Below are 24465 nucleotides of genomic sequence, written 5' to 3' on the forward strand. Positions count from 1 at the left end.
GTCTTCAGAGTACAAACAAAACAGAAATGTTTTTATGTCGAATCTCACGCCACGAATGTGCGATTCTTTTTCCTGTTTAAAAACTAAAGAATCATTTTCAGTCGTTTCCAGCATAGTTCAGGGGAGATAACTTGAATATAATTCAAGTGACGTTATTTTGAATTTACTAAACCAACAAAGCTTAATATGACGCTTGAATCAAACAAATATTCTCACGTTGTCACAGACGGTTAACTCATTATGACACACAATGAATTCTTATAGTAAAGCACTAAAACATAGGAAAATGTAATAAAAACAAAGTCACGAACATATCGATTGATTTAGATTTTATTATTTTTTTAATTGATATTTTGTTTTGTTTCATACAAAAAATAAAAATGTTCTTTTCATTCTTAGCACACCCTAAAAAAAAAAAACCAAAACAACAAAAAAAAAAAAAAAACCCAGGATCTGCAAGAAAGAAGAAAAACATTATCAGAAACACAGTTAAATTGTATCGAAAACATAAGATATACGTGTAATTTTATAACAATAGTTATCTCCCCTAGGAGAGCTCTCTAAATAACAAGGAAAGCAATAAGTTTTCTCTTTATGCATATATAAAGTAGACCATTTAACGTTGAAAAATCTGTGATGTAGCTTAGTGTTATGCTTCATTGTAAAAAGATACTATATAAATATTTTTTTATTAATAACAGATCGATATAATTGCTAAACTATTATTCAATTGAATACATAGTAGCGGCGTTTATGCTATCACAAATAACCAAAGAATTAATGTGAAACTTGTTCATTTTTATTAACTGAGAGAGTCTCAGTATTTAGTTTCAAATTTGTCGATGCAAAGAGCAAGATATCACCAAGATGTCTATCAGTCAATCGTGTTCTTAAGTTGTTCTTAGTTTGCTTCCATTTGGAAACAGTTGTTCACATTGATACGTATTTTCAAACAAAGATACGAAATATCTTTGGAATTAATGTTTGGATCGTCACACTGTATTTCCATCGATTCTATTTGAAAGTATTGCGACACTGTTTTTACTTTCCACATCACATGACGTAGCAAACAATTTGAAATCATTTTTATGCAGACGAAAGTCAGCAAAGCGTGAATCTTTTCGTGAATCCCGGATTTTATCCACAAATAGCTCCGAATCAGGTGGTTTCTTTGCTTGTAAAAATCACTAGCCCATCGCATTTGCAGCAAAATTTTTTTTTACTCAACCAGGAGACCACGTTGAAGGAGATAGTGTGTTGCTGTTTCCTCACTGTGTACCACTCTAGAATAACACCATCTTAATAACATCTCGGGAGGATATGCGTGTTTAGTTATATTTTTTCTATGTTTTATAATTGAAAATGGTTGAATCTACTTGGAAGGGGAATATTACATTATTTGTTTTTCTCGTTTATTTATTATTATTTTTGGGAGAATAATCCATATTTAGGTAGGAACAGAAATTGAGAGTAGAAACCACGCTTTAGTAGCACCAAAGAGCTCCTATATGTTGTTCTATGCATTAGTATTTCTATCGAGGGTCGGCCTTTCATAGCCCTGTTCTGATCCTAAATGCAAATTATTGAATTTAACTGGACAATTCTTCATCAGCCTGAGTTTGAGCAAAGAAACTTAGCGGAGTAAGGTTGGTCTTCAGTGCTATAAGTTGTAGACTTATGTCCCCCCTCCACTCACAATTATCATGTTGGTCAGCAAGACCATTTAAGGCAAACAAGATATAATGGAAAGATTGCAAAGTGGCAAAATACTCTCGATCCCTATATCACATAAAAGAAACAAATTCCCCTAATCACCGTTATGTTACTATGCAAGCAATATGTAAACAATAGCATCCGCATTTCAGAAGTTAACAGCTTTAAATAAGCAAAACTTCTTTTTCAAAAATAAACAATATAAACAGAACCTTTTTTAAAAATAATAAACACTTTTTATTTATTTTAAACAATGTATACACATTTTTAAATTTTTAAACAATTTAAATAGAAATTTTTATAATTTTAAACAATATAAACTTCATAATGTTTAACTTTAAACAATATAAACGGATTAAAAAAACAAATATCGTTCACGAATGCTTTTGATTATATGAGGAAAAACTTTCCCCTTTCCCTTCTTCGTCACATGGATTCCATAATATGTGTTCCAAAAGTTTCTCTATTCCCAACTTTTCTCTTTTTTTACCTAGTAACAAAATAAATAAATTGAACCATAATCGGTTGTATACGTTTTTTTTTCAAAATACATAGGATTATTCGAATTGTAGTTATAAAATTACATTGCAAATTAAAAATATTAATAAAGATTTTATACAGAACTTTTATAAAATAATTTAAACAATATAAATAGAACTTTTTTATTTTAAACAATATAAACTTTTTTAATATCACGTGATTAAATTTTAATCAGTTATGAGGGTAATTTTGTTCCTTGCCTGTGATATAGGAATCGAGAGGATTTTGTCGCTCAATCCCTATTCATAAGAAAACAGGATTTTGATGATTAATTAAATCTTAAACTACTTTGCTGCGCTCAGAATATTTTTAACAATACTTGTAACTGTAGTATCCGCCCCAAACTAATCAAGAATTACTTGAGGTCAACAATTCACGAAGATAAATTAAACAACTTGACAATTCTTGCCATTAAACGTGATTTATGTAGAAAAAAACAATTTTTATAAAGTTTGTAAAGTAAAGTTATTTTGAACATGTTTTGTACTTGACGGAAAAAGGAAATAAAATGTAAAGAAAAATTAATTGTTTTCTTCAAAATCTTAATTTACAGCTATAATTCTTTATCACAAATTCTTATCTATACCCACAAAGGACACCGTGCAATCATTTTTGCACAGGTCTCCGCAATAGCTAAAACCGACCCCGTTTCTATTGGCATATCAATCCTTCAATATGTCAATCCTTTGGTATGTCTATCATTAGGTATATTTATCCCTCGGCATGTCGATCCTTCTGAATGTACATCCTTAGCTATGTCGATCATTCAATATGTCGATCATTCAATATGTCGATCATTCAGTATGTCGATCATTCAATATGTCGATCATTCAATATGTCGGTCATTCAATATGTCGATCATTCAATATGTCGATCATTCAATATGTCGGTCATTCAGCATTAAAAACAATTTTTTTTATTGCATTTTCACCTCAAACAAGGCCATTACAACCAGGGATGCATGAACCCTGAAAGGAATTCCAAAGTCTAGTAGTCATGGTAAAGAAACTGTTAGAGTAGAAGGCTTTTGTTACATCTAGGAATTTCTACTGTGAAGGGAGGGATTTTGCTGCTTGTCGAGTTTGTCGGGGGTATTTACGTCGAGGTTTTACAAAGTCTTGTAGTTCGTTGGAGCACTTGTAAAACAGGCAGAGGGATGTAGCATTTCATTGACAGTATGTCTATCTATCAATACGTCTATCTATTGATATGTCTTTCTATTGATATGTCTGCTATTGATATGTCTATCTATCAATATGTCTATCTATTGATATGTCTATCTATCAATATGTCTATCTATTGATATGTCTATCTATTGATATGTCTATCTATTGATATGTCTATCTATTGATATGTCTTTCTATTGATATGTCTATCTATTGATATGTCTATCTATTGATATGTCTATCTATTGATATGTCTGCTATTGATATGTCTATCTATTGATATGTCTGCTATTGATACGTCTATCTATTGATATGTCTGCTATTGATATGTCTATCTATTGATATGTCTGCTATTGATATGTCTATCTATTGATATGTCTATCTATTGATATGTCTATCTATTGATATGTCTATCTATTGATATGTCTATCTATTGATATGTCTATCTATTGATATGTCTGCTATTGATATGTCTATCTATTGATATGTCTATCTATTGATATGTCTATCTATTGATATGTCTATCTATTGATATGTCTATCTATTGATATGTCTTTCTATTGATATGTCTGCTATTGATATGTCTATCTATTGATATGTCTATCTATTGATATGTCTATCTATTGATACGTCTATCTATTGATATGTCTTTCTATTGATATGTCTATCTATTGATATGTCTATCTATTGATATGTCTATCTATTGATACGTCTATCTATTGATATGTCTTTCTATTGATATGTCTATCTATTGATATGTCTATCTATTGATATGTCTATCTATTGATATGTCTATCTATTGATACGTCTATCTATTGATATGTCTATCTATTGATATGTCTTTCTATTGATATGTCTTTCTATTGATATGTCTATCTATTGATATGTCTGCTATTGATATGTCTATCTATTGATATGTCTATCTATTGATATGTCTATCTATTGATACGTCTATCTATTGATATGTCTTTCTATTGATATGTCTATCTATTGATATGTCTTTCTATTGATATGTCTATCTATTGATATGTCTATCTATTGATATGTCTATCTATTGATATGTCTATCTATTGATACGTCTATCTATTGATATGTCTTTCTATTGATACGTCTATCTATTGATATGTCTTTCTATTGATATGTCTATCTATTGATATGTCTATCTATTGATATGTCTATCTATTGATACGTCTATCTATTGATATGTCTATCTATTGATATGTCTATCTATTGATATGTCTATCTATTGATATGTCTATCTATTGATATGTCTATCTATTGATATGTCTGCTATTGATATGTCTATCTATTGATATGTCTATCTATTGATATGTCTATCTATTGATATGTCTATCTATTGATATGTCTATCTATTGATATGTCTATCTATTGATACGTCTATCTATTGACATGTCTTTCTATTGATATGTCTATCTATTGATATGTCTATCTATTGATATGTCTATCTATTGATATGTCTATCTATTGATACGTCTATCTATTGATATGTCTTTCTATTGATATGTCTATCTATTGATATGTCTATCTATTGATATGTCTATCTATTGATACGTCTATCTATTGATATGTCTATCTATTGATATGTCTATCTATTGATACGTCTATCTATTGATATGTCTATCTATTGATATGTCTATCTATTGATATGTCTATCTATTGATATGTCTGCTATTGATATGTCTATCTATTGATATGTCTATCTATTGATATGTCTATCTATTGATATGTCTATCTATTGATATGTCTATCTATTGATATGTCTATCTATTGATATGTCTATCTATTGATATGTCTGCTATTGATATGTCTATCTATTGATATGTCTATCTATTGATATGTCTATCTATTGATATGTCTATCTATTGATATGTCTATCTATTGATATGTCTATCTATTGATACGTCTATCTATTGACATGTCTTTCTATTGATATGTCTATCTATTGATATGTCTATCTATTGATATGTCTATCTATTGATATGTCTATCTATTGATACGTCTATCTATTGATATGTCTTTCTATTGATATGTCTATCTATTGATATGTCTATCTATTGATATGTCTATCTATTGATACGTCTATCTATTGATATGTCTATCTATTGATATGTCTATCTATTGATACGTCTATCTATTGATATGTCTATCTATTGATATGTCTATCTATTGATATGTCTATCTATTGATATGTCTGCTATTGATATGTCTATCTATTGATATGTCTATCTATTGATATGTCTATCTATTGATATGTCTTTCTATTGATATGTCTATCTATTGATATGTCTATCTATTGATACGTCTATCTATTGATATGTCTATCTATTGATATGTCTATCTATTGATACGTCTATCTATTGATATGTCTATCTATTGATATGTCTATCTATTGATATGTCTATCTATTGATATGTCTATCTATTGATACGTCTATCTATTGATATGTCTATCTATTGATACGTCTATCTATTGATACGTCTATCTATTGATATGTCTATCTATTGATACGTCTATCTATTGATATGTCTATCTATTGATATGTCTATCTATTGATATGTCTATCTATTGATACGTCTATCTATTGATATGTCTATCTATTGATATGTCTATCTATTGATATGTCTATCTATTGATACGTCTATCTATTGATATGTCTATGTATTGATATGTCTATCTATTGATACGTCTATCTATTGATATGTCTTTCTATTGATATGTCTATCTATTGATATGTCTATCTATTGATATGTCTATCTATTGATACGTCTATCTATTGATATGTCTATGTATTGATATGTCTGTTATTGAGGATGTTGATTCTACGGTATGGTTATCTGTATTTTAACAATATTTTTTTATTTTGTTCAAATTGGGGATGGTGCATTTTACCGGATGTCAAGCATTTACCCGCTATCTCATACATTCCAACGAAAAGATCTTTTTAAGATTCTAACCATCCCTTTAAGTGTAATGCTTTTAAACTTTCTCGCATTTGGTACACCGGGTATATTTTCCAAGTAGCTTTTTAAATTAATTGTCAAGAGTCCAGTTTCTACTAAAATTATTGGAATTCCACTGTCATTATACCTATCCTTATGTATTTTGATTCTAAAGTACGATTCGTAACTAATCTGTATAAACCCATGAGATGAAAGCGAGTTTCCGGTGGGTAGCTAATCTCTATGTTTTGAACTTTAAAAAGTTTACAGACGAAGAGCAAAAATCTTTCTCGTGTGGACACGAAAACTTATGAACGGGAATTCTAAGATTCAATATTTTTATGGGGCGATTCAGGTTTCTGATTGATTGCTAGCAGAACGTGGCTCTACTTTATTGGTTAGTTCCTTATCGCCAGTGTCTATAAGTAGAACCTCCCAATTTTCTTTAAACATACACTATTTAAATAAAAAAATGTAACATCAATCCTTCGGTATGTATATCCAAGTATCTCTTTAAGAGGTCCGTGTGTCGGTCTGTAATATCAAATCTTAAATAGCATTTCTGTTAGTCTGCCAAGCGTCAGTTTGAAATAGCATTTACGTTGGGCTGCCGCGCTGAATTTTAAACTACCACTTTCATTGCTAAATTCTAGTATAGACGCTTATTTAGAATATCGATTGTAGTTGTTTTTTGTTTGTTTTGTTTTTGTATCAGAAGTCTTTGTCTAACGCAAAGCAACAAAACTTTTTGGTTAAAACGTCAAGCAGAGGTTCGCTAGTCACAAGTCGAGTAGAGTTCGTTGTTCACAACACGAGATACACATTTACGTTCTCTATTCGCATGTCTTAAACGCTATTCCACTTCTTCCAGCGACTCGCCGTTTATAATGTTTCAGGCACACTCAATGTGCATATACCACACGAGACTGTTCGAGATCTACGCGTGACCGGAAGCTTTAAAAGGCAACAGTCGCCATCTTGACCTCATTTTTTTTTCTTTTTCTGTCTTTCAGCCTGTGCCGAGACAGATTCTATGTCTATCACAGTTTTCTTTAAAATAACTTCTCATGCATCTAAAAGTTGTAAAATAGAAATACGCTCAGTCACAGTGAGTTCAAATAGCAATTTCTTTTTTTAAACATTTTTATCTCAACTTCATGTTACATTTTTACTTCGCCCCCCCCCTCAAATGATATGAAAAGATTTGACATTAAGAAAAGAGCTTCAAGACGCTCGAAAGTTAGATTGGTACGCTGCATATCTGTACACTTTGAAACTTTGTGTCCGACTCTCTAGAAAACAGGAAACGGCATAAATAGTCCAGCGGAATTGCACATCACGCAAAGTGTTTTCATTGGATAAGAGCGTAATCACTCCGCATGTGAACATAAGCTTACACTGAAAGAAAATAAATCATGGAAATGTAATTGCTAGAAGATAAACTTACATCAAAACAACTATTTCACTGGGGTCACACACTTGCTGAAACATCCATAAAAACAGCAAATCTTGCCTGAAACGAAATAAAAGCAAACATTCATAACCTTTGAAATTAAAATCAAGGTTGTAACTTAAAAAAAAAATAACTGGGTTCTTATTTAGTTGTTGCCACCTTAATTCTACGTTCGCCTTTTCTCGCTGACATACACCTGTACAGAATTTGGCGTGAAAAAAAAACAAAAACAAAACAAAACAAAACGAATAAGGGATACAACAACTACATGAGAACCAAAATGTGTAATAATCAAATTGGAATAAATGTAATTTTGATTTCGAACTTTGATTGTTATTAATAAGTCACAAATTATCAAGGTCGAAAGCCACTCGAGAAAGACGGAATAATCAGATGAATGTGGAATATTATGAGAGGACCGAAAACGATGCACAGAATTATTGAATAATCAACTGAAAATAGTACACTTAAAAGAGTATGTGAAAAGGCTGCTGACCTTATCACCATAATAAAATAAAAATCACTACGCCATATATACATCCACGAGACATAGATGACGTGATATTATTATTATATTTTTGGAATCCTTTGAGATGAGGCTTTATAATTTGTGTGTTTATTATTTTGCGAGCTGTTACACTCATCTTCATAGTTGTTGTTGTTTCACCACGTCTCGGACAAACTCATCCCCTGGCCTTCTTCGGGTGATTAAATCGGGTAAAACCAAGAGATCACAATAAAAGTATTCCATAACATATTTAACTGGTCAATTGAGAAGAGGAGAAGTATGTTCTCAATAAAGCTTCTTTCTTAGAACTGCACGCCTGTGGAACTCTGTTCCGTCTGCCTGCTTCCCACTGGACTACAACTTGGATGTCTTCAAGTCCAACGTTAACAAATTCCTGATGAACCGCCCCCTTAAGTAAACACTTCATCAAATCTCCACACTAACGTAATGTACTTGCAATAACCCTTATCCCTGAGTGGCTTCCGGGCCTTGATAAGTGGTAATCACTGTGAAAAAACAACAACAAAAAAACTTCTTTACAAACTCAATGTTTGAGAGGTAAATGGGAACTTTTAACGGAATATTCGGATATCAATGTGCCTCATATAGAGATTAATTGCTAGCCCCAGAGAGAGAGAGAGAGAGAGAGAGAGAGAGAGAGAGAGAGAGAGAGAGAGAGAGAGAGAGAGGGGGGGCTTAATTTCTGAGAACTTCGCTTGAAATAAAATGCAAAAAATATCAGTAAATATGAACTGCTAAGATCTTGATAATGTTAAAAAAAAAAAAAAGTAAAAATAAATTTTTTAAAAAATCCGGGATGGCGCAATCTATCTCTAACAATTTAATAAAACTAAACGAATGAATAAAATATATGACAAATATTTTTGTTAAAAATATATACATAAATAAAAATAGTAAAATCAAAATTAAAATTAAAAACGATATAAAAAGAAACAATAAAAATAATAATTAATCAAGCAATTCTATCTACCGATAGATAAAACTAAATAGAATATATTCCAGCTATTTAAATATAAAACAATATTAATAAACAAATTAGTTATAAGGAGTGTAGAGTGAAGTAAGGGTTCCATATTCTCAACTCTATGTCTGATAACCAAGGAGTGATTAAGTCCAGTGGAATGAAAAAAATCCAAAAAAGACCAGAAGCTGGGATCAGCAGGGAAATACTCGATTTAGGTTTATTTATCTAACACCAGTATTAAAAATCATTCTGAAAGCGTATCGACATAATAAGGAGTGTATAGTGAAACTAGGGTTGCATAATCACAATCTTCGCATCTGATAACTAAGTAGTAATAGTCCAGTGATAAAGAGGAGTCAAAGATGACCGAGTGCAATGCTGAGATCAACGGAAAAAGAATAGTTTGTTTATCTGACACCAGTTCAAACAATTTTTGAGATATGTGAAGTAGTTTCGGTTGCAGAAACATTTGCATTACAATGAGATATTTTCACATCCATTTGCTTATACTTACCTTCACCACAGTTATCATCTGAATAGCACCCCCTTATTCTTCTTTCTAAGTACACATTGCGCGGGCAGCGATCTATAAAGAAGAGAACAGTATCAACGTCAAACTTCACATTCAGCAACAAAAATACTATTTCAAACTTGAGCCATCGAAGGCGCCATTTTAAACTTAGGTTTGATAGAAAATTGCACCTTTAAATGACTTAAAAATACTTGAATCAATCCAACCTACATTTTAGGTATATATAATCAGGCCTATTGTCAAAATTATATATGTCATAATCAAATATTTAGGACTTATCATGTATTCAGGACATGTCCTGATCATATATTCAGGTCTATATAAATCATATATCGTGGGTTATTATCACAATCATATATTCAGAACTATTGCCATAATCATCTATTAAAGACTATTGTCACAATCGTATTCAGTACTATTTTCATAGCCAGTGATATTAATGCAATCTTATATTCAGGAATATCCCAAGTATATATTGAGGACTATTGGTACAATCATTTATTTAGGACTATCATAACAATAATAAACTCAAGGCCATTGTAACAGTCATATATTCAGAACTGTAGTTACGACCATATATTCATAACTATTGTTATAGTCATATATTTAGGTCTATTGATACAATTATATATTCAAGACAATTGTCATAATCATATATTTTATCACAATCTTCAGTAGTATTTTCTCAATCAAATAGTCTGGGATATTGCGAAAATCATATATTCATGGCTATTATTGTCATAACCATATATTCAGGATTATTATCACACTCATATAATCAGGGATGTTAGCAAAATACTTTATTCAGGACTATTATAATAATCATATATTAAGGATTATTGTCAAAACCATATATTCAGAGTTATTTTCACAATCATATTCAACGATTTTGTCACAGTGATATATTCAGGACTATTGCCACAATGTATTCAGAATTATGGTCAAGATTTTATATTTAAAGCTGTTATCACAATCATCACTTTGTTAATAATTGCTAATGTAGTTTTTAAAATATTAATCTTTATTAACAAGAACAACTAAGCGCGACAAAGATGGATGAGATTAAAAATATATTCTCTTGAGATTGATGTTTTGATTAGAATCATTATTTTAAATTTCCATAAAATAATTAGAATCATTATTTTAAATTTCCATAAAATAATTAAAATCATTATTTTAAATTTCCATAAAATAATTAGAATCATTATTTTAAATTTCCATAAAATAATTAGAATCATTATTTTAAATTTCCATAAAATAATTAGAATCATTATTTTAAATTTCCATAAAATAATGAGAATCATTATTTTAAATTTCCATAAAATAATTAGAATCATTATTTTAAATTTCCATAAAATAATCAGAATCATTATTTTAAATTTCCATAAAATAATGAGAATAATTATTTTAAATTTCCAAACAATAATTAAAATCATTATTTTAAATTTCCATAAAATAATGAGAATCATTATTTTAAATTTCCATAAAATAATTAGAATCATTATTTTAAATTTCCATAAAATAATTAGAATCATTATTTTAAATTTCCATAAAATAATTAGAATCATTATTCTAAATTTCCATAAAATAATGAGAATCATTATTTTAAATTTCCATAAAATAATTAGAATCATTATTTTACATTTCCATAAAATAATTAGAATCATTATTTTAAATTTCCATGAAATAATGAGAATCATTATTTTAAATTTCCATAAAATAATTAAAATCATTATTTTACATTTCCATAAAATAATTAAAATCATTATTTTAAATTTCCATAAAATAATTAGAATCATTATTTTAAATTTCCATAAAATAATTAGAATCATTATTTTAAATTTCCATAAAATAATTAGAATCATTATTTTAAATTTCCATAAAATAATTAGAATCATTATTTTAAATTTCCATAAAATAATTAGAATCATTATTTTAAATTTCCATAAAATAATTAAAATCATTATTTTAAATTTCCATAAAATAATGAGAATCATTATTTTAAATTTCCATAAAATAATTAGAATCATTATTTTAAATTTCCATAAAATAATTAAAATCATTATTTTAAATTTCCATAAAATAATTAGAATCATTATTTTTAATTTCCATAAAATAATTAGAATCATTATTTTAAATTTCCATAAAATAATTAGAATCATTATTTTAAATTTCCATAAAATAATTAGAATCATTATTTTAAATTTCCATAAAATAATGAGAATCATTATTTTAAATTTCCATAAAATTATTAGAATCATTATTTTAAATTTCCATAAAATAATTAAAATCATTATTTTAAATTTCCATAAAATAATTAAAATCATTATTTTAAATTTCCATGAAATAATTAGAATCATTATTTTAAATTTCCATAAAATAATTAAAATCATTATTTTAAATTTCCATAAAATAATTAGAATCATTATTTTAAATTTCCATAAAATAATTAGAATCATTATTTTAAATTTCCATAAAATAATTAAAATCATTATTTTAAATTTCCATAAAATAATTAGAATCATCATTTTAAATTTCCATAAAATAATTAGAATCATTATTTTAAATTTCCATAAAATAATTAAAATCATTATTTTAAATTTCCATAAAATAATTAAAAACATTATTTTAAATTTCCATAAAATAATTAGAATCATTATTTTAAATTTCCATAAAATAATTAGAATCATTATTTTAAATTTCCATAAAATAATTAGAATCATTATTTTAAATTTCCATAAAATAATGAGAATCATTATTTTAAATTTCCATAAAATAATTAGAATCATTATTTTAAATTTCCATAAAATAATTAGAATCATTATTTTAAATTTCCATAAAATAATTAGAATCATTATTTTAAATTTCCATAAAATAATTAGAATCATTATTTTAAATTCCATAAAATAATTAGAATCATTATTTTAAATTTCCATAAAATAATTAGAATCATTATTTTAAATTTCCATAAAATAATTAAAATCATTATTTTAAATTTCATAAAATAATTAGAATCATTATTTTAAATTTCCATAAAATAATTAGAATCATTATTTTAAATTTCCATAAAATAATTAGAATCATTATTTTAAATTTCAATAAAATAATTAGAATCATTATTTTAAATTTCCATAAAATAATTAGAATCATTATTTTAAATTTCCATAAAATAATTAGAATCATTATTTTAAATTTCCATAAAATAATTAGAATCATTATTTTAAATTTCCATAAAATAATTAGAATCATTATTTTTAATTTCCATAAAATAATGAGAATCATTATTTTAAATTTCCATAAAATAATTAGAATCATTATTTTAAATTTCAATAAAATAATTAGAATCATTATTTTAAATTCCATAAAATAATTAGAATCATTATTTTAAATTTCCATAAAATAATTAGAATCATTATTTTAAATTTCCATAAAATAATTAAAATCATTATTTTAAATTTCCATAAAATAATTAGAATCATTATTTTAAATTTCAATAAAATAATTAGAATCATTATTTTAAATTTCCATAAAATAATTAAAATCATTATTTTAAATTCCATAAAATAATTAGAATCTTTATTTTAAATATCCATAAAATAATTAGAATCATTATTTTAAATTTCCATAAAATAATTGCCTCTTTTAAAAAATATTTTCAAAGTAATCATAGATGAAAACAAATGTTTTGGAGTCAACAAAATGAACAAAACTTGCATGTTGTACACTTATATTTTTCACTCCGTTTTTAGTTAACATTGAATATTAACATAAACAGTGAATGTAATCTGGTAAAATGCAGTGTTTATCCGAAACGAATTACATTTTGTTATAAAAAGACTGAGACTAGCAACATCACGTTTTACCAAAAGACACGTCAAATGTGTCTAATTATGGATAGAAATATCATGTTAAACCTACAGACATGGAGAGACACTCATTACACGCGTACGCATAGAGAGAGAGAGAGAGACAAAGGTAAGCATAGAAACACGCGAAGACTCTCACTATCACACATCCAACTACATCCTCAACTGCACATGCATAAAATATATACAGGTGTCCGCAATTAGCACCTATAAAAGACGATGGGCAACCAAAGATAATCTCTTATCACATAACATTATGTAATTTTTCTCAGGAAAAAGTTAACACGTTTCAATTCTTTCTTAGAACTGCACGCCTGTGGAACTCTGTTCCGTCTGCCTGCTTCCCACCGGACTACAACTTGGATGTCTTCAAGTCCAACGTTAACAAATTCCTAATGAACCGCCCCCTTAAGTAAACACTTCATCAAATCTCCACACTAACGTAATGTACTTGCAATAACCCTTATCCCTGAGTGGCTTCCGGGCCTTGATAAGTGGTGATCACTGCGTAAAAAAAAAAAAAAAAATTTGATCAAGATGCATTTTGGAGAATCATTGACGGAGTGGGGGGGTATATATGATGGAGCAAATATAAATATTTCCACAAGACACATTTCATATATAATTAAACTTATGATTTGTTTATTTGTTTATTGGAATTCTTTTGCGATGAGTAATTTGTATATTTTATTTATTTATTTGCGGACTATTATCCTCGTCTTTTATAGTTGTTGTTTTAACGACGTTTCGGCCAACTATTCTTCTAGACTTCGTCAGGTTGTTAACCGCTACGGGATACGAATGTCCAATGTTTTACTGTATAGGCAGTAATTCCTGAAGATACAGTTGAAGATTCGGCATTTCTATCCCGTCGCGTTTAACCACCTGACGAAGGCCAGAGGAATAGTTGGTCGAAACATCGTGAAAACAAAAACTATAAAAGATTAGGATAATAGTCGGAAAATAAATGGGGTTTAGTCTTGTGTGTTTGTTTATGTTTAACGATCCATTAACCATTCTTTCAGGTCATGCAGATTTTGCGGTAAACTATTTTTGTATATGTTCCCATTTGGTTTGATTTTTTTGGTTCTAATTGTTTTGTTGTGTTTTTGGTTATGCTGCTTCTATATGCATATCGTTTTCTTTAAATTTTTAATTTCAATATTATAAACTTAATCGTACACATATTGCAAATTCCCTATAATATATCTTTTCAGTACTTGAGGAATAAAGGTTTCGGATATATGGCGATACACACTAGAGATACAAAGCTGAAACTAACGTTTTAGCGGTTCTTGAATGTATATGTCGTTTGTGTTTATGACGTCACGATTTTTAGGTAATTTTCTTGTTGTTTGTTGTTTTGTTTGCTTAACAACCCATCAACAGTTACATGGTTATTTAAGGTCACACCTGTGTGATCACAGGTGCGGGAAGCTATTTTGCATATTTAACCGAGTTGTAATATTTTTAATTTATTGAGTGAGTGGATTATTTTATGTAGTGCCGAATCTGTTGGTGAGTAGTATACTGTTTGCTGTGGTTTATTTTATTCAGTGGCAGTTAGTTATACTTATTTAATATCTACTTTACACAATACAGTGAAAAACAACTTTACTGTATTGTGTACACGTAATCTTGGATGTAAGGATTTTATATTCCAATGCATTAATATATTTTATTTATGACATAATGGATCATTAAAATGATGGTAAAATTTAGGAGTAAGCCACCAGCAGCTATCTTACACATAGTCCAGGGGTGAATTAAGGATTCATATATTCCTGGATTTTATTAGAACGTAAATAAATGAAATACATTCGATTATAGTTTGCTTCAGCTTAAATAACTCCATAGTCTGCATTGTTATCCATTACGCCTCTCACAAAATAGATTTTTTATTGTAAAAAACAGAATAAAACATTATTACTTACCATCTTTATAAGCAAACGTGACATTTCCAGGAACTGCAAAAAGAAAAAGAAAAATAATAAAGTAGAATTTAATGAATATAAATCATGGTTTAATAACACAAAAGAATAATAAATATGAATAGACAATAGAATTGTGAATCATAAATGAACTTGTGGCAAAAGGTTATTTTACGTTATAAATCTGTACTTATTAAAAATCACAAATCTAATATATAAACGGCTATATGTTTGTAGGTCTGTCTGTCTGTCTGTCTGTCTGTCTGTCTGTCTGTCTGTCTCTCTCTCTCTCTCTCTCTCTCTCTCTCTCTCTCCATATTTTCAAACTCTATTTCACTCCGAAACTAAAAGTCACAGAACGGCGTTAGGGGCCTTAGATAATTGAATTTTTACGGGTCGTTCTCGGCTGAAATTGCTTTGAAGGGGGTTCAAAATCGGTCAAAATTGAAAAACAAAAAATCATTAAGCAATGTAACATTTTGTAAATTCATCTTAGTTTATTTCTAATTTTAACAAACTTATATGTCTGTCACGTTGGTATAGTGGTAACGTCATCAGCTTTGTGTGCTGTAGCTTCGGTTTCGATTCAAGCTGATGTCATCTAAATGCTTTTTTTCACTTTTGAAATCACGACTCTATAATAATATATAAGAAATGTGGACGAATTCAAATATCATATTTAAGCGTATTTTACGTCCGGGCAAAGCCCCTCCCCCACTAGTATTATATTATAATAAAAATAAATGAATATCACACATTCGTTCATATTTATTTTAGGTTGACTTAACCTAAAAAACATGAATATAACATTATACAAAACATTTAAAATTACATTTTACTCTGGCGTTATAATGAGTGTTCTCTACCTTTTAATGTATAATATATATATATATATATATATATATATATATATATATATACACAAACACACATATATATAGTTGAATTAATATTTATTTTTGTAATATTGTTCATTTCAATGTATATCGCTTTCATTCGACGGATAGAGACGGGTATGATATGAACTAAATTTCCGTTAAATTCGAGTAAAGCCCAATGGATCTATTTGATAGTGGCAGAGCATATATAGTACATAATTTTGTTGAAATTTAAAGACATACATGTTTCGGTGGAACCTTAATTCAGAAAGACCACTTTATCAGACCGAAAAAAGGAAAAAAGGAGCAATGTTACTTCTTTTTTCGGTCTGAAACATATATAACCAAACATGTTTGTATATGTGTGTACATACTATATATATATATATATATATATATATATATATATATATATATATATATATATATATATATATATATAAAAAGCTGAATGTGTGTGTGTGTCTGGTCACAAATAGGCTCCTATATAGTTGACTATTTTAAAAAACTGATTACATATGATGATAGAAGACGTATCGAGACACAGGAGCGGGTATGTTTGGTCTGGCAGAACAGTGGTTCATTAAAATTGTGGGTTCTGCGTTCACGTCTTGTCCACAAAGTATGGAAATTAAAAATTTAAAAATTAAAACGTTTACAAGTGTTTTTGACATAGATGTACATAAGAATACGTTGATAAATATGTTTTAACTTAAATAGGGATGGTATAATAAAATTGTGGGGTCTCCGTTTGCGCCTCCATAGAATGGAAATAGGCACAAACTTTAATAAAGACTTTTCATATCTATCTGCGTAAGTATACTTTGATAATTATGTTTCAGTTTTAAGAAATATGGTATAATAAAATTATGGGGTGTTCGTTCGCGCCTGATCTCCATAGAATGAAAATATGTCACAAAGTTTAACAAGGTTTTTTTAATATAGATCCACAGAATATTGTGATAAATGTTTCAGTGTGAACAGGTATGGTATAATAAATTATGGGGTTCATCTATTTTATTTTTACTTTCATCATATTTTTCTTTGGTTTTGATACCCCCAAATTCGAAGCTATCTCTTTACAACCCTTTCTTTTCATAACCTATCATACTTTCATAAATCAGAGTCCATTTTCTGTAGGCTGTTTTTTGAACCCAGTCAACGACGGGTACTTTTGCTAATATATATATATATATATATATATATATATATATATATATATATATATATATATATATATATATAGGTGAAATCATAAATTAGATATCAAATAAGTTATTGTCTTACTAAATATTACAGTAAGATAATATTTTGAAGACGATCCTAACCAAAAAGGTAAATGTTCAATGCGGTCGATCAACAGGCAAAAATTGCCCACACAAATTCTCCACACTAATTTTGCCGCTTCTCAAACGTCAAATGATTTGTCGACCTCTCCCACCGACAAGTGACCTGTTGTTATAAGACACGCACACGTGATCTCGCGAGACTTCGTTCACTACAAAACTTCCCAGCCGCCATGATGGACTCTTTCTTTCTTTCTTGACGCGCGCGACTCACAGGACAGACAGACACGAGGACATTTGTACCTCAAGCTATTTTCCCCACATTCAATATATAAAAATACAGCAGAGTATAAATGTAAAAATTGAAGTTAAATTCTATGGATTGAAATATATATATATATATATATATATATATATATATATATATATATATATATATATATATTTAGTCATCCACATACAGTACTGTTTCCCTGTTTCACAGCTCATCAGTGCGGCTAGACAGGCAACTGCCTCAAGCCAGGATCGAAGCCCGACCGCCCAAATGACGCATATATATATATATATATATATATATATATATATATATATATATATATATATATATATATATATATAATGAAATACAAACATTATTGGTTACATATGTGCATATAGGTTTCAGACCGATAAAAAGAGGAATAGTACAAACAGACAGAAGTATATAGAAGCTAGAAGTAACGTTAAGAAAGAAATAGCGACAGCTAAGAGAGAATTTACTGAAACCACTAAAAACGCATCGAAGCACAAAAATTAGGAACTTTTAACTTCTGGAAAATCTACAACAGTGCAGTAGTAAATAATGGGCAATCAACAATTCCCCCACTGACCAAAACTCATGAGGTTATTTGCTCAGTATACGGTATCACTGGTAGAATACTTAACATAATTAAATCCTTCTTAGATAAGAGAAATATCCAGGTTGTCCTCGACGGTCGTACATCTAAACAATATGATATAAATGCGGGAGTGCCTCAAGGGTCTATCCTTGGACCTATATTGTTCCTAATATTCATAATTGACCTCCCCGACCTCTGAGATGGGTATATATGCTGATGACACCACACTCTATAACAGGCATGACAGGAAAACAAATGAACACATATCTAAAGAAATGACAGAAACACTAGAGGATGACCTCCAATCTGTAGTGGAATGGGGACCAAAATGGATGGTCATGTTCAATGCCGCAAAAACTAAACTTGTTTCTTTCAATAATTACAAGAAACCTTCTCTACCACCAAAAGAAATGGCAAACGACTCTTTATCTGAGAGTACATCTTTCAAACTCCTTGGCCTAACGTTCACATGAAACATGAGTTGGAACAATTACATTGAAAGCATTGCCAGGGCCGCTGCGGGTTTCCGCTCTGCAAGATCTACAGCGGATGTGCTAACGGTTATATCGCATAGGATTAGTGAATCTCTTGACAAAGGCCTCATTTCCAGGGCAATTGCTCTTGACATATCGAAGGCCTTCGATAAGGTATGGCATAAGGGCCTACTTCACAAGATTTCCAGCTACGGTATGACTGGAAATGCTTTCTCAATCATGAAATCATTTCTCTCTTATAGGTTCATAAGAGTAGTAGTTGATGGGAAGAAATCAGAGGCCTGCAGTATTAATGCTGGAGTCCCTCAGGGTCCATCCTGGGCCCAACTCTCTTCCTGATCTACATCAATGATCTCCCAAAACACATACTTAAATCATTCGTTGACATATATGCTGATGACACGACCATCTATGGCAACACATCAAAGGCCATAAATGACAGAGTTCTCTTTGATTCTCTCTCCTCAGATCTTGAGCGCATGGTACAGTGGCGAAAGAGGTGGCTGGTCACTTTTAATGCATCCAAAACCAAGCTTATATCTTTACATCATCAACGCTCTGATGACCATCTGGCATCAATTGAAATGGATGGCTCTCGTCTTGGGGAGGCTCCATATTTTGACAAGCTTCTGGGTTTGACCTTTACATCAGGTCTGTTGCCAAGGACGATGGGAAAATGGTGGGATCCTTCTACCGCCCCAGAGGATATCTCACTGCTGATGCAATTCTCTATCTGAATAAAAGCCAAGTACGTTCAAGGATGGAGTACTGCTTCCACATCTGGGCAGGACCCGCTAAAAACAGCCTATCCTGTCTTGACAGAGTGTTACATGAAAAAGGCTTGTCCCCTTTTTCATGTAACACTCTGTCAAGACAGGATAGGCTGTTTTTAGCCTAAATATTTGATAAATACAAATTTGGCTGGAAACTATGCGCATTGTTAAGTAGAATGAATAATAAAATATAGGTTATATGAATTAGATAAGTAGGTTTAATTCCTTTTTAAAACAACAAAGGAAATGGGAAATCAGAATGTTTCAAAAACGTGCAAATCGCGCATGTTGATGACACGTGAATTATAGTCACGTTGGCCAGACATACATGTGATTTTTCAATATAGGAAAGAGTTCGAAGTTAGAGAGAGTTAGAGAGAGTTAGAGAGAGAGAGGGAGTCGGAGAGTCAGACGAGAGTCCGACCAGGGACACAGAGAGGTTCAGACCGAACCTTGGCACCGTCTGGAAGCGAGAGGGTTTTAGAAGAAGAAGAAGAAGAAGAAGAAGAAGAAGAAGAAGAAGAAGAAGAAGAAGAAGAAGAAGAAGATGTAAAGAAGAAACTTTGAATTCCTGGATGCAAAGCCATTGACCGGTCATATGGAAGAAATAAATGATAATCATGTTTTTAATAACTGCCGTCTTCTGTGTTCATCATTACAATGAGAAAAGGTATTGTCCATTTATGTATAAGAACCATTTGATAAAATCATCATCTAAAGAATATGTGTTAGAAGTATATGTGTCAAACTATTTATGTTATATAAACACTCCCGTTTCATACAGAACTGTCAAAAGCATAAATGCCAATCTCTCGGTCTATATAATAACTCTTACAATATGAACATCTCAACAACATGATTAAGACTCTAATCTCTCACTAAGACTCTTACTCTTCTTATAACATGAACAACAAAAGAACATTCATCATCTTAATAATCGAATCTTTAAAATACAACAAGAGTACAAAAAAGACTTCATGGTTTAGTGGGGGATGCCCTTTTCTCTTACCTGCAGCCTCTCTCCCACACAAGAGACGTTGCGAGCCTGTCTTTGTTTTATCGTTATTTCCATGGCAAGTGCTCGTCTGAGCTCCAATCTCTCGTCCTCCCTCGCCAATCTTTCACGAGAAACACCCGTCTGGCTGAAACTACTGTCAACAATTTTCCCCACTCTTTATCTGTGCCTAAATCCAAACGTACATGTTTCAGTTGATTCTCAATTCAATGTGACCCAACTCATCAGACCAAAAAAGGAAACGCGATTGACGCCCTTTTCAATCGCGTTTCCTTTCTTGGTCTGATGAGGTGGGTCACATTGAATTGAGATTTTTTTTATTACATTTTCACCCCAAACAAAGCACATTGTCACTTTGAGGTAGGGGGCTACTATCAGGGACATAAGCTACAGGTGTACTATGTGGGGAGTTGTGCAGCAAGATGTCGTTCACGTTACACTTGAACTTCTGCATGTCAGTACAGTTGGGGAAGCAGGAACCCGGAAGGGAATTCCAAAGTCTAGCGATTCTGGGGAAGAAACTACTGGAGTAGAAGGCTCTCTTACATCTAGGGATCTCTACTGTGAAGGGGTGGGATTTAGCTGCTTGTCGGGTTTGTCGGGTGTATTTACGTCCTGGGGGTACAAGTGCTTGCAGTTCGTCAGAGCATTCACCGTTAAAGTACTTGTAGAACAGGCAGAGGGATGCAACATTTCGTCGATGAGACAGGGGCTGAAGCTTAGATGACAGTTCAGGTTGGCGATTGTAACAATTTGACCTCTAGATTACACCATATACGCATGAGCCGCCGTTCCATATGCCCGAAATTGTATATAAATTATAAATGCCAAGAATTGATCTTTGAACTAGACTCCATATTTGTATAACGAAAATATTCTTTTTGATTCATTTTAATTTAAAATTCGCCGCCTCTAAAAGAATAACTTTTATAATAATCCAGATATTCTTTATTCTGCTGGATGTCAAGTCCAAGACGTACGATTTTGATCTCTGATCCTTTTTGAATCAATAAGAATTTTACTAGCCGGTGTCATACAGTTTTCCTGTATCAACATGTAATAATTATTGTCATTATATGATAGCATTATTTTTTAAATATAAATGAAATTCTGTCTTTCATAAATTGTCACCTGAATAATATGTCTCATATTCAGTTAAATCAATAAAGGACATATAATGTTATTCGCATGGAGAATAGTGAAAAAAGTTTAATTAAAACCTTCAGATTTACGCGTTTGCAATATATATATATATATATATATATATATATATATATATATATATATATATATATATATATATGCTTTACATAACACCAAAAGATGGAGGAAGTGAGGAAGCGTGGCTTTGGAAATCTTTTTACCCGAATACGATGTCCAGCATGTTAAAAATATACCTTTTGTTGTAAAAATCTAACGGATAAACATCTGAAGAAGTTGGTGGGGACAGAATATTTTTATGGAAACATGAATCGTAAAATTGCCAACTCATCAATGAAACAGCTGTAATGGAAAAAATCCAGGAAATAAACGAAGGTTATAAAAAAGAAAACGCGAATCTTTGAATTTTCAACAAAATTTTGCACTATAGTAGAAAATAATTATATATATATATATATATATATATATATATATATATATATATATATATATATATATATATATATATATATATATATATATATTAATTCCATCACAAATGCCAGTATTTTTTGACGGATAAAAGTTGTGATTGTGGTTGATTACATCTTGATCATGGATTAAACGAAAAAATACCATGAGCCTTTTCACAATTCGTTGTTTATTAACAAACATGTAATAAAATTATCACCTGCTTAATGTCAGGTAAAATATCATCTCAAGTAAAATTTTATGCAGAGAAACGATCTTTTAAATACGCTGGCGCTATGACACCGCAAAGTTATTTCTCTTTGATTCAAAACTAATGTTTATGTTTTGTGTAATGTTACGCTTACGGGTTTTTACGTATTCTTAACTTTACATAAATGTGTCATTTTAAGGAGTTATAATTTCTTGTTATTCGTTCTTATTGTCATTATGCTTAGAATTTCTACTAAATAAAGAGTTGCGTGGTGAAATGACCCAACCAGAGAACAATATGTCAGTTAAATTCTTAAAAGGAATACACTGTCGATAATGTGAAAAATATTTAAGTAAAAATCCATACTAATTTTCAACGAACAGAAGAAAGAATGAAGCCAGTAAAAATCGTTTCATACTGATTCAAGAAAATGGAATGAAAATGCGCTATTTTGTTTTTCGCTTCGAAAATCAATCAATTTTTACTTACTCATCGAAAAGATGACAAACATCATCAAAACGGCAACGAATTTCATTTTCACTGATTTAAAATGGACGTCAAATCTCTCAGGGTGTTAAATAAGGTATGTAGAGATAGTAAATCAATTTCCCCAATCGAGGTTTGCGATTCTCTGATTTTCCACAATTTCATGACCGTTTATATATCTTTATCGTTTCTATTGAATCACAAAGGATTATCTCCTAGGAGATTAAGCCTCATATTATTTTGACACATTTATTTTATTTATTTTCTTTCCTTTGAAATTGAAGTGAACGAATTACTTATCATAAATGGTAAAACAATAAACAAAAGAAAACTAATTGTAAAAATATTTGTGTACTTTTCTATCGCGATTGTTTCATTTTCATTTTTAAAGAGGATTATTAAAAAATATTTTACGGAGATTAAAACATTTCAAGACGATAATTGCTTTTAATAAGATTATGAAGTTGACAGTTGTTGTTGACATATGTTCAAACTTGTCTTCACCACACACACACACACACATACACACACACACACACACACACACACACACACACACACCGACATATACATACATATATTATCAGACTATTTTAGGCAGCAGACATTGTTTTATATATGTTTTGTTGTAAATAAGTAATGCCGACGCATAAAATAAACAGCATACCTACCTACAAAATCGTACGTCTTGGACTTGACATCCAGCAGAATAAAGAATATATATATATATTTTTAAAAAATTTTTTTTCAGTATTTACTTCAACAGTGCTTAATACATATGTAGAGCTAGATAGTAAGTTATGAAAATGTATATAGCAATTAAGCTACACAGAATATTCCGCGTTTCATTCTCGTGAAAATTGGTGGAAAAGTTGAGGTTATCGCGTGTTTATATATATACACACATGCTATTGAATTTTTTAGTTAGTTAATTTGCTTCCTAGTCGTCACAGCACCCATCCTAATCAACTAATGGGCGGGCACTTACAGGACAAAGACACAGTTGACCTGCGGTCCACCCCTTCTCTTTGTGTGAAGAACAATGAAAACAATAATAACAAAATGAATAAAAAAGTGAAAGCTCCTTGTTAGTCAATAATAATAATAATAATAATAATAATAATAATAATAATAATAATAATAATAATAATAAATTAGACCAATTTTCTTTTTGTATTC

The 24465-nt window shown here is 30.0% G+C and overlaps 1 protein-coding gene across 1 annotated transcript; it reads right to left on the reverse strand.

Moving 5' to 3' along the window:
* Positions 1 to 316: 316 nt before the first annotated feature.
* Positions 317 to 23532, reverse strand: LOC145245685 (WAP four-disulfide core domain protein 12-like). The gene is made up of 5 exons (XM_080107238.1): positions 23290 to 23532; positions 15658 to 15690; positions 9840 to 9911; positions 7827 to 7892; positions 317 to 453 (listed from the first exon to the last, which is right to left on the reverse strand). The coding sequence occupies exons 1-4, from the start codon at positions 23333 to 23335 to the stop codon at positions 7837 to 7839; spliced, it is 207 nt and encodes a 68-aa protein (XP_079963364.1). The 5' UTR covers positions 23336 to 23532; the 3' UTR covers positions 317 to 453; positions 7827 to 7836.
* Positions 23533 to 24465: the final 933 nt, after the last annotated feature.

Source organism: Euprymna scolopes, chromosome 23 (genome assembly GCF_053919585.1).
Source record: "Euprymna scolopes isolate OS-2025 chromosome 23, ASM5391958v1, whole genome shotgun sequence".
Taxonomy (NCBI): Eukaryota; Metazoa; Mollusca; class Cephalopoda; order Sepiida; family Sepiolidae; genus Euprymna; species Euprymna scolopes.

What these genes read in the sequence shown, in the direction of transcription:
- LOC145245685 (XM_080107238.1), bottom strand. Translation starts at nt 23,335, where the DNA reads ATGAAATTCGTTGCCGTTTTGATGATGTTTGTCATCTTTTCGATGA. An exon ending in GTTTGTCATCTTTTCGATGA is followed by an intron (nt 15,691 to 23,289) that starts GTAAGTAAAAAT and finishes TTCTTTTTGCAG; the next exon opens with TTCCTGGAAATGTCACGTTT. An exon ending in CACGTTTGCTTATAAAGATG is followed by an intron (nt 9,912 to 15,657) that starts GTAAGTAATAAT and finishes TCTTCTTTATAG; the next exon opens with ATCGCTGCCCGCGCAATGTG.